Source organism: Medicago sativa, chromosome 7 (genome assembly GCF_051527215.1).
Source record: "Medicago sativa cultivar Bolivia chromosome 7, Bolivia_mono, whole genome shotgun sequence".
NCBI lineage: Eukaryota > Viridiplantae > Streptophyta > Magnoliopsida > Fabales > Fabaceae > Medicago > Medicago sativa.
In genome coordinates this window covers 98,543,595-98,564,359 of record NC_140755.1, presented here as the reverse complement: position 1 = coordinate 98,564,359, position 20,765 = coordinate 98,543,595, and the positions used below count along the sequence as shown (strand labels likewise).

Sequence of the window (20,765 nt, the reverse complement as noted above, 5' to 3'; positions counted from 1 at the left end):
ACAGTCCTTTAATAAAAAGCAAAAACTGTCATCGTGAGCTTAACTTAGTTGGTTGGGACAATGCATAAAATATGCAAGGTCCGGGGTTCGATTCCTGGCCACCACCAAAAAAAGCAAAAGCTGTTGCACTCGTTTATCTAAATGGAAATCATCTTTTTTAAATAGAATAAAAACAACTCCTCGTTTGAAGTAGTTTTTAAGAAAACAATTTAGATCCTCATAACGGATGAAAAAAATATTAAGAGGTATTTTAAAATAAATAAATAAATAAAAAGAAATAGAAGTGGTTTTTTCATTCAAAAACAAAAGCTGAACAAACAGGCTCAAAATAATACATGTCTCCATCAAATCATCAAGAGGTCTAGTGTTTGAAACCTAACAATATACATACTTGGTTTGCACACCATAATAAATTGAACAAATTACCAATGGTAAGAGTCAAAATTATCAACTGTCCAAATTATAAAGTTCATTGTAGAATTATAAAAAAAATTTCCTCTAAAAAATAAGTTCAGCTATGCAGGCAACTTGGCAAGAGTCAAAATTTAATATTTAATTTGAATGTTCAATCCAAGCAGCTGTTGATAAGATATAGTACTTGTATTCTAAATACTATTGACAATGGAAAGAAAAAAAACTCCATTAAGGTCAGTTACAGAGTTCGCCAGCTAAATTCCAGCTCCATTTTCAATTTGCTTCGGTGACTCACCTGCAAACAAATACATTTTTGAGATTCGAATCAAAACTACCACAAAAGCTCAAGCAGAGTGCCAACTAGAATATACGATGCTATCATACACCGGCACGAACATGATATGTTAAAAATTTGTATCCTTCTCCCTTGTTTTCTAATCATTAGTAAAAAAAAAAAAATAATACTCATGTGATGTCTAGTTTTCAATGTTGAAGTAACGATAAAATATATCTGAAATTTATTATTTGTAGGGTTAATTAAGTTTTTAGTCCTTATAAATATTCACAGTTTTGTTTTTAGTCCCTACAAAATAAAATCACACTTTTTAGTCCTTGTGACATTTTCCTTAAGCATTTTAGGGACCAAAATGTTGATGGAAATTTTTGACAGGAACTAAAAATGCTGATGGAAAAATTTTATAAGGACTAAAAATGCTGATGGAAAATTTTATAGGGACTAAAAAGTTTGATTTTATTTTATAGGGTCTAAAAACAAAATTCTGAATATTTCCAGGGACCATTTACTTAATTAACCCTCATTTTTATGCTAAAATATTGCACAAAGTAGTAACTATACTTTGAGATCATGCAAAAGTGATAGAAAATGTACCTATCAGCTTCTGCATAAGGCAACCACCAGCTGCGCTGTCTCTGACCTGATTCTACTAAGTTTATAATATTTACATATCGACTCCGTTGCTTCAGGAAAAGAAAAAAAAGAGGGTGAAATGCGACCAAGAGTTAGAGATGCCTTCCCATTCACTTTGCTAACTAACTACCAAAAGAAAGTTTCACTGGACCAGGAATACACGTATACCTTAAGTTGTGAAAAACCATCCGTAAATAAATGACCTACTTTAAAAAAATCTTGCTGTACATCCTTCCTTTATTGTTTTCCGATTGTTCTCTATCCACAAGAAATTGAGAAAAAAAATATAGTTCTACCACTAATCCCAAAATTGTACAAGACAAGAAGACAACCTGCAAATAAGTCATGATTCAAATCAGTAAAAAATGACGATTGAGAAATGAAAGTTACAGAAATGGAACATGCATCTACCATTACAAAGAAAACATGAATGTCCATGTATTAAAACGAAAGAATCAAAGGAATGTTCACCTTAGTCTTACTCTCCTTGATGACCAAGAGGAGTAAGTGCAGCTCCAACTGGTATAAGCAATGCAAGATCAATGGCTGCCTTTCACCAGAAGTTACAACTTTTACACATTTACAGATTGAAAAAATAATAACCCCTCCAAAATGAGAAGAACAAAAGATGGCAATTAATTTCAAAACTTCTAAATCTATCCATATCCACCAATCATATCTTCAATTAATGATCCTGATGTATCAAAGTTGCTCACAATCTGCTTTACAGAAGCTGACTTCTGAATGCCTCCACACCATCTCAGGCTTGCCAGAGATTTCACAGCATACGGAAACACCTAGGTGGAGACAGTAATAGCTTCATCGGTCGGCAAGACTGATTGAAGATCCAACATAATAAAACCCTGCCCTTCATAACTGAATCTTTGTCGCTGGAGGTTTTATACATGACAAAAGAAACATGTGTTCTTATGGGCTAGAATCATTTCATGACTAATCGGACCTTTTAACGGTTAATGGCCTCCACAGCAAGCCGTACCAAACGTAGTAACCCCTCCACATCTTGAAAGCTAAAATCAAGGGCCTTCTTGATAGAGGAAATACCATCTGAATTCTTGCCAACGCCCAGGCTTGCCTTTGCAGCTGCAAAAGCATTCCGTGATTTCCTTGAGGCTTCCATGGCAAAATTCACATCCTGAGCCTGCAATTGATACATCATTAATTCCAATGCTGGCATGCTACCCAATATGATGCCTTAAACAAAGTAAGCTTTTAAAGTTTTATAGGACAATATCCTCCAACATTTGAATGGGATGGGTTTTATTAATATCATCCTTCTATAAAGAACTATGTACTTACATAATTGAGTATCCTCACAAAATTCGGACGACTCCGTGCGGAAATAACATGGTTTCCAGCAACCTGGGGTGAATTGACACTCTTGGATAGGGCAACTTTGTCAGCTGCTGTAGGGTTGTTAACATTGTCAACATCAGAGGCTGATGATGATGGAGATTCACCTGACAAATCAAACAAGGTCCAAAACGAAAAAATATTAAGAGTTTTATCTATATCCATCTCATCACCACCATAATCTCAAGGTGAGTAGCCCGTTCATGTGATTAAAGGAAAACATATTTTCCACTTGTTAGCAAGTAGCAAACAAATGAGCTAAATTTAACTTAGCTTATTCCTGTTTTTATTTGTCTCTTTCCCATTCTCTTGTTCATACATTAACTTACAAAATAGATAATGTATCCATCATTCTGCTATATGAAATTCTTGTCATAACGGCAATGTTCAGATAACCTGTCATAATGCGCATGACGCTATAATTTTTTGACAAAAATATCATAAAGTTTTACAAATGCCGAAGCTATGATTAATATTATATGTTTACTAATCAGAAACAGATGGTTTGGTAGGATGTCCTGGACGAGATCAAATGGAAAGTGAAGAGTTCAGGAAGAAAGAATCATTGCATTGTGAAACCGTAAAAATAACACAACATGATATCTTACCAAGAGGAATCATTTGCAGGGCTGTCTGCAATTCATGCCGATCTCTGTTTGCACTAGTGTGCGAAGAATATATTACCCTCATATATGCCACCTCCGTGCATTTGTAGGCCAGGGCAGCTGAAGCCATGTCTTTTGATTTCTCATATTCATGGGCACAAAACCTACCAAATGTAAAACATCGACATCAAGATGATGTTATGAGAAAAATACAAGGCAATAAATCAATCACATGAGGTATGAAATCATGTTTACATCCTGTATATAAATAAATATAAATGGAAGAATGTTTTATACCAGTATTGGAAACAAGGACGACAATATGATCCTTAAAACAAGTTAAAGCAAGGTGACAGGGAAAAACTGTTCTTACTCGCACAATTTAGCTGTGCTGCTGTACATCTGCTTTGATTGAATCATCTCATTATGTTTAGCGTTATCGTTGTTGCCAGATTCTAACAGAGAGGCTCCATTAAGAAACTTAAGGGCTGCCTGGAAGTATAGATTAGTGCTCTCAAGAGTGGATCCAGAATTCTGTATGATAAGCCTAAAGTTAGTAAAACAAGCACCCAGAGAAAAAACATTAAACGCTAAAAGGACTGTGCAAAAACCTTGAGACGGTCTGCCAGGTGCTTAAGATCTTTAGCTTCTCTCACAGCATTGTTAGCAGCATGGCTATATGAATCCTTTCTAACGGGACTAGGTGCATCGGGATCCTTGGACCTGTGTCCATTAAGTGCAGGATTTCTGGACCCAATATGCTGAGTTCCATTTATATGATCAGCCTTTTTAAATTGTTTTTTTTGCAGCTTTGACGCATCATCAACTTTGGCCGGATCAACTTCCATATCTACATTCCCTTTTTGGGAACTAGCGGCTGGTCGCAGGCAATGAATCAAAGTCTCAACTTGAGACTTCCCTTTTCCAAGCACTTCTTGATCAGGTCTTTCCGAAAGAGACCTCTTTGAAGATCTTCCGGTATCACGGTCTGCCAACTGAGTCTTACTGGGAGCATGTAATGGTTCCTGTTTGCATGGTGCATCAATACGAACCTCTTGAATGTCATGCTCCCTCTTTACGTGATTCTCTTTTTTCCTGCTTTCATTTTTTACTGCAAGGTCTTTCTTGCTAGCAATATTCTCATTCTGGTCAGGATTGAGTCCGAACTTCTCCAACTTAACTTTTTCATCCCTATCATTTGCTTCATTTAGCGGAGACTGATCTGGCAGTTGACTAGGAGAACTAGAGCTCTTGACTTTTACTTTGGGGGGCTCTGACTTACAGCCCTGCTTGTTTTCCTCCAAACCTGATTGCGTGCCAGTTTTCCTTGCATGAGACACATTATCGTTAGCATAATAAACACCGGTCCTATCTTCGCCGTGATGCTTAATCTGCTCTGCAGCCGGATATTCCAGGGCCACAGTTTCAGCACCACTATCGGGATAATGGCTGCTTGTTTGACCTTTAGGCTTAGTATCTGTCATATGATCAACACCCTTGCCCTGAAAATCAGACCTGTGGGCCATGGTGAAAGATTTGTCCTTCCTGGCCGTTTCTGATCGATCACTTGCACCATCATCTTCCCCGTCTAAGCATCTTCTTGGACTATCCACAGCAGCAGTATTATGAGGCTCATCTTTCCCCATAATTTCTCTGTTTGAAAACTTATCTGTACTTAAAATTCTTAAAGGCGAGGAAGAAACTGATTCCACAGGGGAGCCTTTCACTTCCTGGAAGCTGGCTTTGGTTTTATGTGATCCAGAGACCTTAGAAGAGCTTGAAGTGGCTGCAACAGAAACCTGCACAGACCCCAAGTCCCTCTTTGAACTGTCCATTCCATCCATGCTCCTATGTGAATGATTGCTCCCAGGATTTTGCCTGAAATTTTGGTTCTTTGTGTGACTAACTTTTTTGTCAGTCCTGCCACTGCCTTTACTGGCACTTGATTCTTTGCCTTCAGATCTTGAATTTCTTGCTTTCTTTTCCTTCCTGGAGTTGCTGAACTCATGCTCAGAAATTATACTCTCGTGTGGCCGAGGATTACCTGTGCTACGAGTTTGAGCATCCTGATACTCCTTCAATTTCCTCTTTTTCACACTACCAATGGAACCATAATTTCCCAAATCCAGGGACCCCTCATCCAAGGAACCCTGGCCCTTATCGTTTCTCTTCTCGGCAGAAACTGGTGGCCTGTCCTTTCTAAATTTGGAGTCACTCGATGAGGAGCGGCCTTTCTGTCTAGGTCGATCTTTGCCAGCTGAAGTGGTTGGCATAGTGTTGTTTGAGCTATGACTGATCTTCCTACCGGTTCCATTCTGTTCTGGAATCCAGTCTTTATCAGCAGAATGAACCTTGTCAGTCTTACCTTTCTTGGATGGCCTCGAACAATCTTGATCAGGATCCCTCCTGCTTTTCATATTCTTTGCATCACCTGTAAACAAATATTCAGAAATTAAGATAACATTATACAAATTTAACAGGTCTATGAGTGCCTATATATCAGTTGATACAGAATTTTTAAGCACAGTGAATATGCAGATCAACCTCTATCAGAATTGTACTCTGGCATCCTCGGCTTATTTTTGTGTCTCTCCCCTGGAGCATCAGCCTCGCTCACAACCGGAGATTTGTTTACATCATTTAAGCTCCTACTTTTCACTGATGACTGCATGTTTTTCTTTATAGAATATGAAGGATGAGAAATGCCATCAGTGATGACTGCATTCACTGATGATATTTCTTTCACAATTTTTTTCTTCCCACCAGGCACAGCATGCATATCATTATTTAGATGGCGTTGACCAGGATGCTGGAAAGTTGACCCAGTTCCTCCCACCATAACACTTCCCGAGATATTTTGCGGGTTGCTTTGAGCATCAAGAGAATGCACTTGGTATAGAGAAAAAAGAGCTTTGGTGGTTTCATCCTCACTAAAACTACATCTATTCATGTCAGGCCTGCATAAACATGCACATATTACTCCTGTGTCATAAACAAACTATTTCAAAAGCTTAAGTTGCTACATAAAAGCACAGAATGCATACTAATCTAACACCCTCTTTTCACAAAAGAGCCCTTTGATTTTGAACATGGATAACATACAAGTCTATTTACCTTAAGTTAAAATTCAGATTTTTATTAAAATCATGAAGGTAGCAAGGATTGAGCTCTAGACCACTTGTCAGTAAAGGCTTTGATACCATGAACTAACAATCCCAAAAAAAACTTAAACTCAGGTAGAGACACATGAATGGTTGTTGGTTTGATGTTATTTCTCTGACAATTTGAAAGAGAAAATTTAATTTACCTAGTGTGTTATTCAGCATAATCAACAATATAATGTGTTATCCAGCACAGTCAATAAGCAGTTCCCAATTCCAATTATATTTTAACATCTAATGTAGTTTTGTTAGCACATTTTTACTGCACTGGAAGAGCAAACATTTCAGCAGGAGAAAATATGTAGCTTAGTGGAGGATCAAACCTCTGATACAGCATCACACTCCATCTCAAAAGACTATTTCCAATTTACCTCCAAGCTTTGTTAGTTCTTGGTATTTTTAATAATGAAATGAAACATGAACAAATATATTTAAAAGCTTTAAGCAATTAATTAGAACTTACAGCCAATTAAGCATGCTACACAGCCACTTTTCAGGTAGGCTATCAGGATTTGTGCCAGCAGGAAGAAGACGCCATTTATGACACCTGTCACACTGTACCCAATTATCTTCCATCTCAACAGGAGGCAACATTGCAGGAACCCCATTTCCGTTCTCTGCATCAGTGCTAGGTGCATTTCCAGTGCACCAGACATTTGTGGCTGTTCTAGGATATACTTCTGCTGTTAACGACTTATCCATTTTCTTACCACCTGATGTCTCCTTTGCTCCAAGATTTGTTTCTGGCGTTCTCCTCTCAACCGCCTCAGAGTCCTTCGGTTTAGCTTCATAAGGGGTTTCCGGCGAATCGGTTTTATCCTCATCTTCCAATTCTCCAAAGAAATCTCTATAAGCATCTCTAGCCTTCCCAGAACCCTTTTGTACTTTGACATCTTCAATTTCATTTCTTGATGTATAACTATCATCAGTACTCCTTTTTGTTTTGGGGATCGAAGAGGATCCAACCTTCATGTTTTCTTTTTCCCTCTCGATAATCATGGTGTCATGAATTCCCTTTGATTTCTTCTTCCCCGCATGATATGAATGTTCTGTCACAAAAGGCAATGTCGTACTGTCTTGTTCGCCCAGGCTACCTCTTTTTTGGTTAGGCTTCTTAGGAGGCTCTACACATTCAGTGTTTGATGCTGCCCTAACTTTGGTGTCATCGAGCAAAACCTTGTCTCCCACAACTTTCCTTCCAGAACCTCCTTTTGCCCTCTCAGAAAAAACATTCACTTCGGCAGATGCCTGATCCACCCCTTCCTTTTGTGCTTGGTCTGACAAGGTTTTCTCCTTCACCACACCCTTGTTGGCTTCCTTCAGTGAATTACATGGCCCATCGACGTCCTTTACCGAGTCTTCACCGAGAGAATACAAATTGGACAAAAGTGGAAGTTTCATGGTGTTTGAAACTAATTCCTCCATAGTCAATGCATCTGCAGCTTGTTGTTCTTTTCTTGACGGCCTTCCCACATCATTACGAGTATTCTTCTTACTGCAACCCTTAAATTCCATCGAGGACTCATAATCCTCTAGGGGCTTCACTTTTTTCCCTCCTAACAATTTTCTGTCACCTTTGACAATATTGGATTCATTAAGTAACATGCCGGAACTTTGGGGGTCATCTATATGAACAGGACCGGGGATGCTATCTCTGGTACGCACTTCCTTCTCAGTTAATTCAATGAGATCATCATGAAGAGGCGACAGCGGCTCAGGGAAGGTTGTAATAATCTGTTCCAGGCCACCATTTAAAAAATACATCTAATCAAGCTCAATATGAAGAAAATAGAGAATCTAATTGCAGGCAGATAATTCACCTTTAGGATACTGGTCGGAGATTCAAAGGGAGCATCTAGAGGGCCGCGAGAAATTCCTTCACTTTCTGAGGGGCTGTCATCCGGTGATGATGATGGTGACCCATCTAGACCAAGTCCACTGTATATGGCAGCATTTTTCCGTGTTGACAAATCGTCAGGAATTTTGATTCGAACCTTCAGTGTCTTCTGTTCTGATATGCTAGCAGCTTTCGTGTTCAGAGACTGATACTTAGAATTTAATGCCTCGGCCTTAGTGATTGCCATGCAATTTTCGTTATTTGTTCCATCATCTAAAGAGAGTCCCTTAATTGCAGCCAGCCTCGAGGAGGTAGCAGAACCTGGGCCAAGTCTCGATAGTTGAGTTCCGGTTGAACATTGTACAGCATCCACTTGTCCACTCTGTATATAGTACAATATCAATTAATATCGAGTATACTGAAAACGAAAAAGTAGTGCAAGGGCTAGTCTTAAAATCTTATATAGAATCAATAATTTTGTTTTTAAAAAAATGTGCCACAAACATCGATGCCTCATTCTAGAATCATAAATGTACCTCCGAGTGCAAGTTATTAGGAGATCTAGGTGAATTTTGACTATGATTTTTTTGTGGAGTCCTTGGATGAGTCCAAGCAGGAGAGCGCTGATAGGTAGGCAAAAATGATCCATAACCACCAAATTTTGCCCCTGTAATATTATTTCATAATATCATTAGAACAAAAAACCTATTTATTATGTAAGGCCAATGTGAGATGAACCATGGTTCTAAGTTAAAAACTTACCCAGATTCTCAGCGGACACCCCACCTTCAAAATCTTTCTGAAAGTGTCCAAGGACATCTTGAAGTTTGTCATCCTTGAGTACAATAAAAAAAAATCAGAAATCATCGAGAGAAAAGAAAAAAGAATGACTGATTGCAAAAGAAAAAACTAAATCTAATTAACAAAGTCAGAGATTCGGACAATAGCGTGCAAACACAGAGCATCCCCTAAAGCAACGCCGGAACAACGCTTGATGTTTCGATTATCGATCTCAAAGTTGGCATTAAATTTCATAATTAACAAAGTCAGAGATTCAGACGAGTAATAATATGCAAACAAAGAGCATCCCCTAAAGCAAAGATGGAACAACACCCGATGTTTCGATTATCGATCTCAAAGTTGCGTTAAATTTCATAAATACCAAAGTCTGAGATTCAGACAAGTAATAAAATGGAACCAAAAGAGCATCCCCTAAAGCAACGACGGAACAACGCTCGATGTTTTGATCATCGATCTCAAAGTTCGCATTAAATTTCATAATTAACAAAGTCAGGTATTAAGAAAAGTAATAATATGGAGACAAAGAGCATCCCCAAAAGCAACGACGGACAGAGCAAAACTCAATGTTTTTATTATTGACCTCAAAGTTACGCATTAAATTTCAAATTAATTAAGTTCCTCGATTTCGTCAACACACATAATTTCCAAAATATTAATAGTTTTTTGAAGCATGAATGGTTAGAAATGTATTTCATGTCTCGTAATTACAAAGGAAAATATAAACAAAACTACTCCGCGCTCTTTCAGTTCCCAAGGAACATTGTATATGCAAGTCAATCTATGGGAAAACAGTATTCCCAAAATGCAAGTAAAAAAACACATAATCGTTGTAACATTTCCATAATCAGATCCAACAAATTGGTCAGAAATTACTTCAACTACTCAATGCATCAAGTTGAAATCACAAAAACCACAAAAAAAAAAAAAAAATCAAAAAATCAAAAACCAAAATCTTCCATAAAACTCATAAGACAAGAAATCAATTAAACTCACAATAAAATACAGAATTACATCATCAAAGTTATACCAACCAACCATTGAATTGAAACAAATTAAATTCAAGTCATAGATCTAAGAAAGTAAAACAAGACAATATTGAAACTAGTAAACAACAAAATAAAACATATAGAACACATTAAAGGAAGTAAAAAGAGGCTTACAATGTAAGAAAGGGCAATATCAGGATCAACGGTAGTGTCAAAATCTTGTTCACGGTTTTGATATGAAAAAGCTTCACCTTCTTCAAGCTCAAACTCCACCATCTCTCTCCTTCTACTACCCAACCCTAACCCTAGCCCTAACCCTAATCCCTTTATTTCATCCCTATCTCCGGCAGAAATCATTCAAACAAAAAATTCACCAAAAAAAAAAATCACAAAAATTAAATAAAAAAATAATCAAACCCTCCAACTTAAACCTTCACATTGAGAAACCTTCTTCCAACTCCAACTTCGATCCATTCTTCTTCAGAAACAAAAATCCACCGATAATTGAAAATAATAATAATCAACACGATTATGTAGAAATCAAAACCTCAAATTCAACCAAAATAAAAAAAAAATGAAAAAATTACGATAAAATTAAGAACAAGCGAATCGAAAAAGAAATGAAAAGAAAAAAAACGTGTGTTGAAAATTAAGAAAGTTTGAATGTTATTGTTTGTAGCTACGATCGAATCAACAGCACAACAGAGTTTGTGTTTGTTGTCTGTCTCTCTCTCTTCTCTCTGTTTTTGGTGAATACAGCAGCCGCGTTTTTTTTAATTATTTAATTAATCATAATAATTATTTATTTTTCGTTAGAAACAATAATAATTTAAGAGAAAAAACAAAAGATGAAAGATAGTTGATTTAAGGAAACTAATTTTTACCCTTTGGAATGGAATTTATTGATTTTTATTTTTTATTTTATTTTATTTTATTATGTTTGTTTCTACTTCAAACCATTCCTATCCTGTTACCTTGTCCGAAAAGAAAAACAGCGCATTAACTAACGCGCTTATGTTTCGCGCGTGTTTTTAACTTGCCTGTTTGTCCATTTTTATCATTTATTCGTTATCCTCTCCTTCCTTGTTTTTTTCTTTCTTTTTTACTCTGCCGCTTTTCATATTTATTACTACTCCCACCTTACATTCTTACATTTTTTTTTTCAAGACATTCTTACATTTATTTATTCAGAAAATATATTTGTTAGGTTAATTTTTTTTAATGACTTTTTTTCTTCTGTTTTTAATGATGAAATTGTGATTTTTTTTTTGTGGTGGTTGGGTTCAAACTCCAATCTTACATATACTTATGTATTGTCTATATCAACTGAGTTAAGTTTACGAGACGAAAAAGTTCTGATTAAGCAAATACGGCATTTACTATGTTATTTATTACTAACAAAAAAAATTAATGAATGTGGAATCAATTGTATTTATGAATGCCTCTAACCAAAAATTTGTACATTTCGAAAGAAAAAAAAACGTACTACCTCCGTCCCTAAATATAGGATCCTTTTGCCAAAATTGCGGAGATTAAGAAAGTTGGTTGTAGTATTAAATTTGTATATAATTACTATTGTTTTTACGATTTTATCCTTAAGAGAGAGAGTTAATTTATGTTTTCAACATAATATTTATTGTTGATTGAAGAAAAAGATGCAAAATAAATAAGGGTATGTTGGTAAAGAAATAATTAATGTACTTGGAAACACCAAAGGGGTCTTATAAAAAGGGACAAATATTTTTTTCAAAAGGGTCTTATAATTAGAGACGGATGTAGTACATTATTTACGAATAGTGTGCTTGTACATTTATATAAAAAAATAGATGAATACGGATACCGTATCTTTGAAAGTTATGAGAATCGCGAAAGCACACGGGATCTAAACATGTTTTTCGTTGGTTTGGTGAATTTGTTAAATTTTTGGGGAATGATCGATCAATCATGGTGTGGTGTGCAGTGATAGAATTTTGATTCCACAAAGGATAAACACATGTGACATGTCATATGCTAAACGAGCAAAGAATATTGGAGTATAGATAGTGCTTGAATTGTTGAATTTTGTTTGGATTTATTACCAATAGAATTGACGAATTGTTTTTCACAACTTTATATTTCTATTTTTACTTGTGAAATTGTTTATTAGCTGAGAAACACTTGAAAGTTTGCTTATAATAAAAATGTACTTGAAAGTTACTTAATATCCACCTTTTTCTTGGTTGGAAAGCTGTATACGAGTTTTATATTGATGGAGAATAATGCCATGGAATGTTGTTTTTGTAGTGATTGTGTTTGTATATATACCGCAAAAGGCAAATGTTTGAATTGATTTAATAATCACGTACAGGGCTTCATATTGTGTTGTAAAATTTGTCAAAAAATAAAAATATTGTATTGTGAAAAACTTTTCTTTTTGACGAATTGTAGTGTGAAAACTTAATTAAATAAATAAGCATAATTTTTTCTCTCTTGTTCAATTATTGTTGTTGATCTCATCTAAAAGAATTTGAATGTACATCACAACTATAGAAATTTGATCATGGCTATCAAACACCTTTTTCGTAAAGATTGGATGGTTAGTTTGCGACAAATTTTGTGAGTTTGACGCCGCATCTGATTTCCTAACTAAAAAATGTATTCTAAGTGATATCAGTCTTGTATGAAGCTCTTCATCATGTTTTTTAGTTAAATCATGTGTATTATTAAAAAAAATTACAAAAATAACAATATTCATTCAAGTTGATAGAGTACATTAATATAATACAAATTCAAAGTCGCTAAACACAAAAAGGATATGCGAACAAACTCACGGGATTCATGTTGATAACATAAAACGACAAAACATCTTTGCCTGAAAATATTACTATAATCAAGTATGTGAAATACTTGTGTCTCTCGATTTGCAACGTTCACTACGCTAAAATCATTGATTGAATCTGCACTTGCTCAAAACTATTCTTTAAACCTAAATCAAATAAACGCCTCATTAAGATAGGAAATAAAAACACACAGCATAAAGACATGAAATCAAAACAAACAAAGTCGTGCGAAGACGACGAAATCACCATAAGCAAACTAAAAATATGTGGAAATCACTTAGTATTAACTAAAAAGAGAAGAAAAAACATTGGAAGGGGTGATTTTTAGTCAAAATTAACCTAAATCACCTATTTTCGGTAGACAATAAGAAAATAGGTGGTGACAACTAGGGTTTTAAAATTTTGATTTTTTTTCCTGCGGTCATGTTAAAATTCTCTTTTAAAAAAATTTAATTTTTTTAATACGTTGTGAGTTAAATATATTTTATAAATTCATATTTAATATTCGTGTTTCGTTAAAAAATAATAATTTTTTTTTGAAAGAATTTTTTTTTAGAAGGTTTTGTTATAAAATTCTAAATATATCAACAAGAATTTATTAAAAAATATGAAAGGTAATCACAGACAAAAATGTGAATGGAAAGCAAAATAAATTAGAGAAACTAAAACGAACGATCGTAATATTTATAAAAATCAAAAACATATTTAACTTAAGATTCTATAACATTGTCCTTACCAACTGAGTTAAGTTTACAGAGACGCATCGTTAAACGATTCAGTTTCTTCGTTTCATTCAATAATTGTTGTATATCAAATTTATAATTTAGACAAAATACATCAGTTATTTAATAAATTTAAGAATTTTTTTTTACATATATTTAAGACCGGATATATTATTAAGGAATCTAATCTGGCCACTAATAATCTCATCACAGGGAAATCATATTCATAGTGATAAATAGGTAATGCAATTCACCAAAAAAAAGGTAATTCAATTAATTTAGATATTTTTCTATTTTTTATTATTGTTAACTTTCTCAACTACATCGTGATAAATAGGTAATGCAATCAATTTAGATATTTGTCTTTTTTTTATTATTGTTAATTTTCTCAACTACAATTAATATAAATAAGTAACATAACAAAACTTGTATATTTTCCATTATTTTATTGATTTTTTTAATATGGTTTGATTTTTTTAAATATTTTCCATAACAAAACTTACTCCATTATTTTATTGATTTTTTTAATAGGGGATTTATTGGAAAAAAAATTATTGAAATAAATTAAGTATGCCAAAAATATAAAATTTTAGCGTCTCTAGATTAAAATCTGTAAAAGTAAGTTTGAGCTAGCATTATTTTTTCGTAAACTTAGGTTTAATGAGTGTGCGTAGTATTGTTTATGTTTGGATAATATTTTTCTTTAAAAAAAAGTTTGGATAATATTTTTAAGGGAATGTGTTACAAAGTATATTTGATTATAATTAAAAGTGTGAAAATTTCAGAAAATGATACGAGTGTTTTGTAGGAAAGAAAATGATATCAATTTAATTACAATTATCGTATAGGGTTGTTGAATCTCTCCAAGCTGGCGGTTAATTTATTCGCCATCTTGAGACGTGAAAGCTTGATTTTGTGCGCTTGTACGCGAGTGTACGCAAGTTCATTGGATAGTCCTTGAGGAGTGTGTGTGTTTGATTTGGCTTCCTTTAGACATTTTTGTTGTATTTGCATTTTTGTTGTATTTGAATTGTTTATATATTCGCTAGGGCAGTTTATATGGTTTGACCGAGTTATGTTTATGTCGTCTTTTTTTGTCAGGTAGTCTAGTAGTTAGAATTCATCTTTTTTAAGATGAATAAGTGAGGTGTCTGGGGTTCGAACCTCGACCCCTGCATATAACAATGCATGTCCATGTCAGCTGAGTTATGCTCGCAGGGACTATGTCGCCTCTTTTATTTTCATTTTAATATATATAAGGTGTAGGAAAGGGTTTCTATCTACGCTCCATTTGCTTCAAAAACAAAAACAAACAAAAAAAATAAGTAATGGACAAACATGTAGTATATGAATGGGTTTAATTTCATTAATTAACAAGCTCACAAATAAAATACTATTACAAATAAAAACAGCTCCTCATGTTTCTCCTGATACCTTTTTATTTATATAAATAATTACAGTGTAAAAAATTTGGTTATAGGTTACCCATTATTCTGTCAAAAAAAAAAAAAAAGGTTACCCATTATATTAAGCAAGCTCATAAATAAATATATAAAACACAAATAAAAACAGCTCCTCATATTGTTATTTATTTATACATTTCGCTTGTATATATAACAGTATAAATTGGGGTATTAATTAGTCGTTTTATTCTTTGTAAAAAAAAAAAATGGGTACAATATTTTTTGTATTTATTTAACTTCTTTTGAGGGATTGTATTTATTTAACTTAAAAATAACCTTCAGGTCCTTCACCACCAGTACGTATTGGATTCAAAATTGGAAAAAATAGTAAGAATATGAAGATTCAAAATGGCGATAAACTGATAAAGTTCATTAAGCTAGGCCGCAACTGCATTGACCATGACAAAGAAATGACCAGCACACCACGAATATTTTACACGTGAGTGTAGTGTACTAGTCTTTCATGCTTTTGTTGGGGTCCTTGTACTTGAAGTTGAAAGTGATGGAAATTGCATCCACTCATCAATAGCCACATTCACATCCCAAAATAGAGCACTGCTCTTTCCAAGCATATAGCAAGAATATGCCATATGAATTAGGAATTGCATTTTAAAGTGTACTGCACATTGTAGAGAAGGAATGTAAAAATAGAGTGGTCACAAAATAATAATAATTACTTCCTTCAAAATAATAAAAAACAATTACTAATATCAAAAAATAATAAAAATAATCACTAACATTTTAACACACCAAAGTTGATATGATTCTTCAAAACATTTTCTACGTGACAGGTGCATGAGGAATTGTCAAGCATACTATTTCACATGATAATAACAAACTTAAATAAGATCTCGTGCAACCGTGCATATCAATACAAGACAGAGGTCAAAGTTGAGGTTGGAAATAGTCGAAATTATGTACTTCCCTCCCCTACTCATATTACGTGTCTCTCACACATTTATATTTTTTTTTTTCTTTTTTTGGTACAAAAGAGGGCCAAAGGCCCAGCAGAAAACAAAACTAATTGAACATGCCTAGGAAAACAAGTCCTAGAAATATCATCAAAAAGAAATATATGGAGCTCACTAGGTGGATACTCCAATCTAGTAACATCGAAAGAGTCTAAAGAAAGACTAAAGGTCTCCAGCCAATCAGCACAACGATTACCCTCCCTCCAAGTATGACGAAACTGGACATGCCAATCTAAAGTCGAAAGGTTGCGAATACGCCGCACCAACGTGGGAATGGCTCCACTAAACATACAACTACCAGTAACCATATCAATAAGAGTTTAGAGTCGCTTTCCACAATGAGTCGTGGAATATGTTCTCGCCAAGCCATATCCAAACCAAGGTACATGCCCCACAATTCAGCATGAAGCGCGTCACACACTCCAACCTTTCTAATGTAGCCTTTTAGCCATCTTCCATCTGAGCTGCGAAAAAGGCCACCACAACCTGAATTCTCTCCACCACCTTTGCAAGCACTGTCACTGTTGAGTTTTATCCAACCTTCAGGGGGTTTATCCCAACCCACGCAGATCGTCTCTTTTTGTTGAAGATCGCGATGAGGCGGAAGAGCTGAAAAAAAGTCTACCTGTTTAGTAAAGTTTTGGATCACCATGACATGGTTGTTTGGCTGGTGAAAATCATTTTCAAAGATAGCTTTGTTTCTCCACGTCCATAAGAACCAACAAGATGTCATGAAAATTGTCTTACAGTTCTTAGTAGTTGCACATATGCCACGCTTGCCGAGGTTGTTGAAAATCCAGTCCCTGCAATCAAAAGTAAAGAAATCAGTTATGAAATGAGATGGAACTAGGCGGAGCCATACCTGAATTGCATAGACACAATCTCGGAGCACATGAATGGTAGTTTCATCTTCTCTCCCACATCTAAAACAAATTGGAGATATGCCACTCCCCACTTGCTTCTACGAAAATTGGTAAGGATGCGCTCTTGGGCTGCAAGCCAGATAAAAGTTTTAATGCGATGGGGTCCTTTCCAGTCCCACAAAGAATTCCAATCTCCTTCCAAGGCATGAATGTCTCCATGTTGCAACCTATAAGCACTTTGAATGGTAAACTTATAAGTATTAGTGTCTTCCCATCCCATGACATCAGGCCCATCTGCATCAATTGGGGTTGGTAAAAGAACCACTTGATTCACAATATTTGTTGGCAAATTTTCTTAGAATATCAAATAATACATTAATTTTATTTTTTCATTAACTTAATCTTATGTATTAGTCGGGCGGAGCGAGGAATTTAAAGTTAAGGGGTTGAGTATAAGGAATATTTTTTTTGAACGAACAAAAAATATAATTTGATTAAAATAATTAATTTTCAAATACAAAAGGTATGTAATTTAAAGTTTTGGTCAGACTATACTTATCTATCGGTCGAACTTCATATCACTATGACCCTTTTTTTATCCCATATTTTTATTTTAGGTTTCACTTTGCTCTTTATTTTTTGATTTGAAAAGAGTCTTTTATTTTGCAAAGCTATTTCATTATGGTTCATTCTATTTAAAATGTGTTTGTGGAGATGACTGTATCAATATATTTTACGAAATATGAGATAATTTAAAATAATATGAAGTATAAAATAATGATATTAATTGTCAATTAATCTAGTAACATGGTAAACATTTTAATTAGATTAATTAGGGGGACCATGTCCTAATATATATTTTATGAAACATTTTAATATAGTTTAGTTGTGTAGTATATAAAAAAAAATCAAAAATGTGTGTGTGTGTGTGTGTGTGTGTGGGGGGGGGGGGGACCATGGCCTCCATAGGCCATCCCAGTCCCTCCGCCACTGGTAATAGTAGTATAATTTGTCTCATGTAATTGCTCATTTTAATTTTTTGTATATGACATAACTCATTCTTACAGAAACCAATTTACAAGGTGAATGCGTCACTCATATGGAGACATTATTCCCTCCGGTCTTATAATATGTAAGCAAAGAACCAAAAAAAAAAAAATACCCTTTAAAAAACTGTCTAAAAACATTTAAGTTGTCGTAAAAAAAACATACCATTTTCAATTTTACCCTTAAAAGTGCTTTGGAAATTGTTGAAAACATTAAAATATGAAAAAATATAGTGGATTTAATTTAAGGATAGTTTGGAATAATGTCGTTAAATATAATAATTATTGTCGACTTTTGCTTATATTTTAGACTATGGTATTTTTTTTTTGTATTGTTGTTTACATACGAGATCGGAAGGAGTATCTTTTAGGGAACCTCTCAAAAAAATGAATATTTTAGGAAAAAGCTTCTTCGTACGATACTTGCAATGTGAAAAAACAACAAATGTATATCAACCGTAAGATATGCTTTAAATTGTACTCTCTCCGTACTAAATTAAGTAAGTCATTTGCTCGTTTCACACTTATTAAGAAAAATGTATAAGTGAAGAAGAGAGAAAAATTATTTTAAGTGTTCTTATAAGTATATTGTGCCGGTTTCTAAAAAATTACGTATAAGACCACAGAGACCGCACATTAGTTCAGACTATTCTCTTTACACACGATTCAAATCAAATTTAAAAAGCAAAGTTGTTTGTTTAACAAAATTGTAAATAACATGTTGAAAATAAAAGAGAAAGTTGTGCTAAGATTATACTTCGGTAACTTCTCATTCAATGATTCATATTGATCGATTGCACACTTTCTAATATTCAAATATTGTTGGAACAAAATGTGTTTAACAATGAACCTCAAAGAGTTTTGATGATAACAAGGTATTAAAAATTGTAAATTGGACTAGCTAATATTTGTTCAAGTGTACAGGACCACAGTTAAAAAGTTACATCATTAATTGGTTCTGAATGAGCAAATAAAGAGCAAAAGAAAATGAAGCTTAGACGATTCTGAAGGCAATACGCTCCTGAAAGTGGAAAGCGCTCCTGAAGTCAAGCTGCTCCTGAAGATAGTAAAAGCGCTCCTGAAGAAATAGTGCTCCTGAAGAATAGTGCTCCTAAAGACAAGAGGTCCAGAAGCCACATCATCAGAAACTGAAGAAGCTGCATCATCAGAAGCTGAAGAAGCTGCACCATCAGAAGCTGCATCATCAGAAGCTGCCTCATCAGAAGTCATTTCACCAGAAGCTAAAGATCAACTGAATTTGCAAAAGATTCAAAGATTGAAGAATCTAAATTGCAAAAGCTGTCTATTGGATTCGAAAACACAGCAGAAAATTAGTGGAACATTGCAACGGTCATTTCAAAGGTGTTTGAAGGCATGTGCTTGCAATTTGGACGAAAGCGTTGACATTGTACTATTGTACGAACTGTACAACCACCTTCTCCGCTACTCTGTTTTGTGTCCACGCTACAAGACAAGAAAACAACTCCAGAATACGGCTTCGCCTGCATAGATGTTCCTTTGGATAAGGAATGGATTTCAAATTGGTTCTTCATAGGACAACAACCAAATCAGGCAAAAAATCATTGGTGAAAGATCAAGCTTCAAACAACGACTCTTTGGTGTGCTGGCAATTTCACAACGTCTCTTTCACACCTCTATATAAAGGAGTGAAGACTTGGAGTTTTGGTAATGCAAGAACGCTAATGCTGAACGACAGACTCTCAACATTTTTACAAGTGTCAAACCTCTGCTGAAATTGTTCTACATTCACTTAGAATTTTTGTGTCTCAAAGTCATATCTTAGAAATTCTTAAGTCCATTGAGTCTGTATCTGATCTGTATTGTGAGCACCTCTGATTGTATATCAAGTGTTCAACCTTAAACAATTTTCTGTGTAATTTTGTTTAGTTAGGAAGTCTCTTGCAGTTGTGCTTGAGCAGAAAGTCTCTTGATTGTGTTCTTGAGCAAAGGAAGTCTCTAGCTTGTGTGCTTGAGCAAAGGAAGTCTCTTGCTTGTGTGCTTGAGCAATTGTAATCAGATATTACTCTTAGTGAAATCTCCTTGGAAGTGCAAGGGGGACTGGACTACTTCCGGATTGTGGAAGGAACCAGTATAATTGCTTTGTGTTGTTCTTCTTCTCTCTCTCTCTGTTTTATTCCGCTGCATTTAGATTCTGATTATCACTTCAGAAGCTGTCTCACTTAGCTTCTGATCAGTGTGTTCAGTTTTTAGGAGAAACGAAGAATTTTTCAAAACACAATTCAACCCCCCCTTCTTGTGTTTTTCTCACCTTCAATTGGTATCTAGAGCCTTGGTCTGTTGTGAAACACTTAACTGTGCAACTGTCAAAGATCTGAGAAAAACATGTCTACTCCTCCTCCTACTTGTTCTGGTGATACTAGCTATAAAAATGTCTCACATGATTATAGTGATAGTAAGAAATCCAGTGTTGGGAAGATTCCAAAATTCAATGGAGATGCTGAAGAATTCTCTTGGTGGAAGACCAACTTTTACAGTTACATCATGAGCCTAGATGAAGAATTATGGGATATTCTGGAAGATGGTGTTGGTGATTTAGTCCTTGATGAAGAAGGAGCTGCTGTGGATAGAAAGAAACATACTCCAGAACTGAGAAAACTCTACAAGAAGCATCATATTATCAGAGGAGCCCTTGTCACTGCCATACCCAAAGCAGAATACATGAAGATGAGTGACAAATCCACTGCTAAAGCTATGTTTGCTTCTCTCTGTTCAAACTATGAAGGGAGCAAGAAGGTC

General features: G+C 34.8%; 1 protein-coding gene across 1 annotated transcript; it reads right to left on the bottom strand.

Moving 5' to 3' along the window:
- Window positions 1-528: 528 nt before the first annotated feature.
- LOC146910997 (cysteine-tryptophan domain-containing zinc finger protein 3-like) lies at window positions 529-10,858 on the bottom strand. The gene is made up of 14 exons (XM_085723682.1): window positions 10,278-10,858; window positions 9,079-9,151; window positions 8,853-8,983; window positions 8,300-8,698; window positions 6,943-8,213; window positions 5,863-6,275; window positions 3,930-5,749; window positions 3,692-3,852; window positions 3,322-3,482; window positions 2,660-2,820; window positions 1,814-2,501; window positions 1,511-1,674; window positions 1,304-1,392; window positions 529-709 (listed from the first exon to the last, which is right to left on the bottom strand). The coding sequence occupies exons 1-11, from the start codon at window positions 10,458-10,460 to the stop codon at window positions 2,307-2,309; spliced, it is 4,968 nt and encodes a 1,655-aa protein (XP_085579808.1). The 5' UTR covers window positions 10,461-10,858; the 3' UTR covers window positions 529-709; window positions 1,304-1,392; window positions 1,511-1,674; window positions 1,814-2,306.
- Between the last annotated feature and the right edge of the window lie 9,907 nt (window positions 10,859-20,765).